At 45.3% G+C, this 4,637-nt stretch overlaps 1 protein-coding gene across 1 annotated transcript; it reads left to right on the top strand.

Moving 5' to 3' along the window:
- The first annotated feature begins 764 nt into the window (after positions 1 to 764).
- Positions 765 to 3,280, top strand: LOC123040472 (uncharacterized). Its single transcript, XM_044463308.1, has 2 exons — positions 765 to 2,085; positions 2,825 to 3,280. Exon 1 carries the CDS (start codon positions 955 to 957, stop codon positions 1,654 to 1,656), a length of 702 nt encoding a protein of 233 aa, XP_044319243.1. The 5' UTR covers positions 765 to 954; the 3' UTR covers positions 1,657 to 2,085; positions 2,825 to 3,280.
- The last annotated feature ends 1,357 nt before the right edge of the window (positions 3,281 to 4,637 follow it).

Here is a 4,637-nt window from a genome sequence, read left to right as displayed (position 1 = left end):
CATAATTTTAGTTGGCAAATAGAGTCTCAATACACCACCTATATGTGATTATATGATGCAAATAATGATTATAATATACTCAACTATAAATAACTGTTAGATAAATACAATATAATGAAGTGTGCCGAGGAGGAGGGGGGGGGGCATACGCCCCCTATCGATATTAAATTTTTGTTCTACATTTTTTTGTAATTTATTTAAGTATGTAGATATATTAGGCCCTTATTTAAGTACTACCTCAGCCACTGCCGACAACGACGGCGACGAAGACGATGTTGGCGGTGCTGCCGATGGAGAGATGCTTCTGGAGCCAATGAAGATCCTTAAATCTGCCATGCTGCTGATGGTGCGGACGGTGCTGTTGTAGCCGATAAGTATGAATCTGACCGTCGGGTTGGCATATCTACTATATCACTAAGCTCCCTAGTTATAAAGGCCCCTCAGCCAATTGAGTTTGTCAATTTTGGATCCAGCCTCCCGATTTTGACTCGGTCGTGCGTCTAGCAGGTCCCTTTGGTCCGTGGAGGTGGCTGGTCCCTTTCCTATTGTGGTGGAACTCTCTCGATCCCTACCATCTATACGTGCTCTGAGGCGAAAAAAAGGGTGAAGAGAGGAGGCGTCCTCCATCGACGGATCGGCCATTCCCCTTCCCCTCCGGTGTGCTCGCATCAATTCCACCAAGGTGAGTATTAATCACTCGGGGTGTGCTTCAGGCTTCAAGGCCCGTTTAATTTGGAGCACATCTTTTTTTATTGTATGATTTATGTGGAGGTACATTTTACAACACGAATCGTTTATTTGTCGTCAATTTTTGAAGTGAAATTCACTTTTAACAATACTCACATCAGATTTGTTGGTACAAATAATTTGCCTGTGTGGAAGTCTCCCATCTTGAGGGAAGCGGTTCCAGAAAAAAAAAACACTCCCCACGAGCGAGAGCTGGGGCTGTCGCCAATGACCCGATGCCGCCGCGGCGGCTCGCCGCCGGCGCCTCCGCCCCCGCTCGAAAACGACGACCTCCTCCGTGAGATCCTGCTCCGCCTCCCGCCGCAGCCCTCTTCCCTTCCCCGCGCCTCCGCCGTCTGCAAGCGGTGGCGATGCGTCGCCGTCGACCCCAAATTCACCGCCCGCTTCCGCGCCCACCACGGGAAGCCGCCCCTCCTCGGCGTGTTCCAGCACCGCGATGACGGCATCGTGTTCGCCCCCGTCCTGGCCCCTCCCGACCGCGTTCCTCCCCAGCGCTTCGACCTGCGAATCCCCGACGACCACCCCTACCTGGGGCCACAGTTGCTCGGCTGCCGCCACGGCCGCGTCCTCGTATTCGACCGGCCGCGTGCGGAGGTCCTTGTTGGCGATCCCATCGCGGGCGAGGAGCGCCGCGTGGCCGTTCCGCCGGAGTTCAGAACGGCCGGCGTCAACGGGGCGGTACTCTGCGCTGACCGCGGCCAGGGACACGTGCACGGCGGCTGCCATGCCAGCCCCTTCAAGGTGGTGTTGGTGTTCATGCGCATCCACGAATATCAAGCCCTCGCGCGTGTCTACTCCTCGGAGACCAACACATGGGGACATCCCTCACAACAGGGGCTCCATATCCAGGTTCGACTTGTGGTGGTTCTCAGAGCATCCTTGTTGGTAATGTTCTTTACTGGCTGTTAAGTCATGCGGAAGACGGCATACTTCAGTTTGATTTGGATAGACAAAGCCTCGATGTGATCGAGGCCCCTCCCAGGATGAATGTTCCCTGCAACTGTCAGATAATCCAGGCCGAGGATGGTACTCTTGGCCTCGCCATATTGTCTCACCGTTACCATAACATTCAAATGTGGCAGAGGAAGGTTAATTGCAATGGTGTTGGCACATGGGTGCGGTTGAAGACCACTGAAATGCATGACATTCATGGGCTCCCTCCTCCAGCAAGGAGGGGGATGGAATTGATACGGGGATATGCCGAGGATGCTGATGAAATATTTTTATATCTGGACGACACTTTCTATATGGTTCAACTTAAGTCGATGCGATCAAGAAAACTCTGGGAAACCCATCACATTACCCTTTGTCATTCTTTCAACAGTTTCTATATGCCAGGTGATTGTTCATCCTTAGTCCTTACATTGTAGGAGTAACTTAATCTGGTTATGTCCTGTACATGGTTGCTCAAATACCTTTGTTGCAATTCTTAAGTGTTCACTGACTTAAACTTAGTTACCGATTGTCCCCTTCCTAGATAGATAAAATTATAGCTGTACTGTTAGGTGTATCACTCTTCACTGTTCGTTTGTTAGATATACAAGCTTATAGCCTTTTTTGTGTCTCCATTCGATTTAGTTGTCTTCAACCTTGGGAGATAACAAATCAAATATCAAGTGGGTATTAATGTAAAAGCAAATGTCAAATGATTAACACCTTTTCCCCTGAAGTTGTTTTCCCTAATCAGGCTTCATTTATTTAAATCTGAATACTCAAGATCATTTCTGCTGGTAGTGTTTATGTGTTTTGGCATGTTTTTTATTTTGTCTTCTTAACATGATGAGGAATGAGTTTAGATAAGATAAATCCTAGACATCTCTTATTTTCTTCTTTTAAAGCTAACTTCTTAATTATAAGTTAGCTACGTATACTGATTTCAAGAACGTTCCTTTCAAAGCAACATGTGTGGTTTTGTTTACTGTTGTCAGCATCAATAGTGAGCTATAAAACATAACTGCAAGTGAGTTGTGTTTCTTCTATTTGTTGATTCATATATTCAACAGATTCAATGTTGTCTTCTCATATCAATTTGTCTTTTCCATGGAACTTTTATTAATTGCATGTTTTATGTTTCTAGGCATTGGAATTGCTGGTGGACGATTCAATGGATGACTATCTGGTTTGATGTGGTAATCTGCTTAAATGGCTCAGCAGGTTAGAACATCATCTGAATATAATTTGGGAGGTTTGGACAAAATGATAACCAGATGGTCCAGATATTGAATATGGTGGTGGTGTTGATATTACCAGTTTGTGCCTATCTAACCATGCCTAAAGCTCTCATTGATATAGCTCTGTTCTGAATCAGTAAGCTGGAAGGGTTGTGTTAGTAGTCCATTTTGTTATTAGAGATAGTCAGTTGCAACATTGACTCCCCCACCCCAACAGATTAGAGTGTCAGAACGCTCCAAAGATTTATTTTGTGTTGCTGGTATTTTTCTTAGATATAATCAGGAATATGATCTCTATTACATAGCTCTTCCTTATGTTGCTGAACACTCATTTTGTTTATACCTATTAGGTTCTACTATTAGATTCTGCCTATATCTGTATCATGTTACTAACAGATTGACAAAAATTTTCTCTCTGGGTGAATGAAGGGCTGCTGCAGCTCATTGAGTTTGTCACATCATATCAATTATCAATGTAATCCACAGTGTTTACATGTTGCCTGAAAAAAACCTTATTCAGTGCGCGTCTTAGTCTAATCTTAACCCAGTTGCATGTATTTATTTTTTGCCAGTTGTTTGCTTGTTCATGTGTTTGTGTATAGAATCAACTACGTAAGATACCTAGCTATTTGTGTGCTGACTATACTTTACAAGTCATCTTCTGTAATGTGTTTCTGTTTTCATAACTGACTTGTAAGTTATGTTGCGTGTGAAGTATTTCTATTCGAGTTTCTAACTTGTAAGTTTGCTGCGTGAAGCATTCTGCCAACACACCCAGACTATTGACATGTTCTTCCTAACCATTTGCTGGTACAAAAAAAAAAGATGAACATGTACTTCTGATCCTTGAGCTGGAAAATGCCATTTGGAGAAGAAGCTGCACGTTGGGTACAAATTACCAAAACTGCACAAGCTTCCCTTCCTTTCCTTTTTTCTTCACTGCACATTTCCATGTCACGTACGTAAACAAACACAAGAAACCTCTGACATTATACAGTAAATTAATCTAAACAAACACTGAGCTGCATGCCAACTTAGCGGTGAAACTGAAACAAAAAGGAACAGCAGGAGCAGCAAAATGACAAGGTTATAGATGTGATTCGGCCGCCATTTCATCATCCTCTGCTGCATCCTTTGGTGGCTGGACATCATCGCTGATTTTTGTTTTGGTTTCTTTTTTGGCTGTCGCTGACCTGTAAGTAGGCCCATAATCAATGTACTTGAAGTTGTGCATGCCGAAGCTCCTTGGGGAGGACTGCTCGGAGGCGAGGCCCCTGGCGTCGTCCTTCTGAGTAGCAGGACTTGACGGTGCAATCGTGGAAGAGGTCCCCGAGCCACGACACGGCCGTGTTGCCGTGCTCCTCGCACATGCTCTTCACCTCACCTGCTCCTTGATGATCTCCTCTGCCCTCAGGCAGCTCTCGGAGTAGTAGTTCAGCCTCAGACCACCACCACCACCACCACCACTAGCAGAAGGATTAATTACTGGGGCTGTTCACAAAGGTTACATTAACACAGTATTGGAGATATTTAGACTGGAAAACAACTCTCCAGGAATTGTTCCAATTTAGAAAGGTGACAACTCTCCAGGAATTGTTCCAATTTAGAAAGGGAGCCTTGGCGCAGTGGTAAAGCTGCTGCCTTGTGACCATGAGGTCATGGGTTCAAGTCCTGGAAACAGCCTCTTACAGAAATGTAGGGAAAGGCTGCGTACTATAG

Source organism: Triticum aestivum, chromosome 2B (assembly GCF_018294505.1).
Source record: "Triticum aestivum cultivar Chinese Spring chromosome 2B, IWGSC CS RefSeq v2.1, whole genome shotgun sequence".
Taxonomy (NCBI): domain Eukaryota; kingdom Viridiplantae; phylum Streptophyta; class Magnoliopsida; order Poales; family Poaceae; genus Triticum; species Triticum aestivum.
The sequence above is the reverse complement of the archived record's forward strand: the minus strand, read 5'-3'. Positions and strand labels throughout refer to the sequence as shown.

Bases quoted from the DNA above. Each gene is read 5' to 3' on its own strand.
- LOC123040472 (XM_044463308.1), top strand. From the start codon at position 955: ATGACCCGATGCCGCCGCGGCGGCTCGCCGCCGGCGCCTCCGCCCCCG.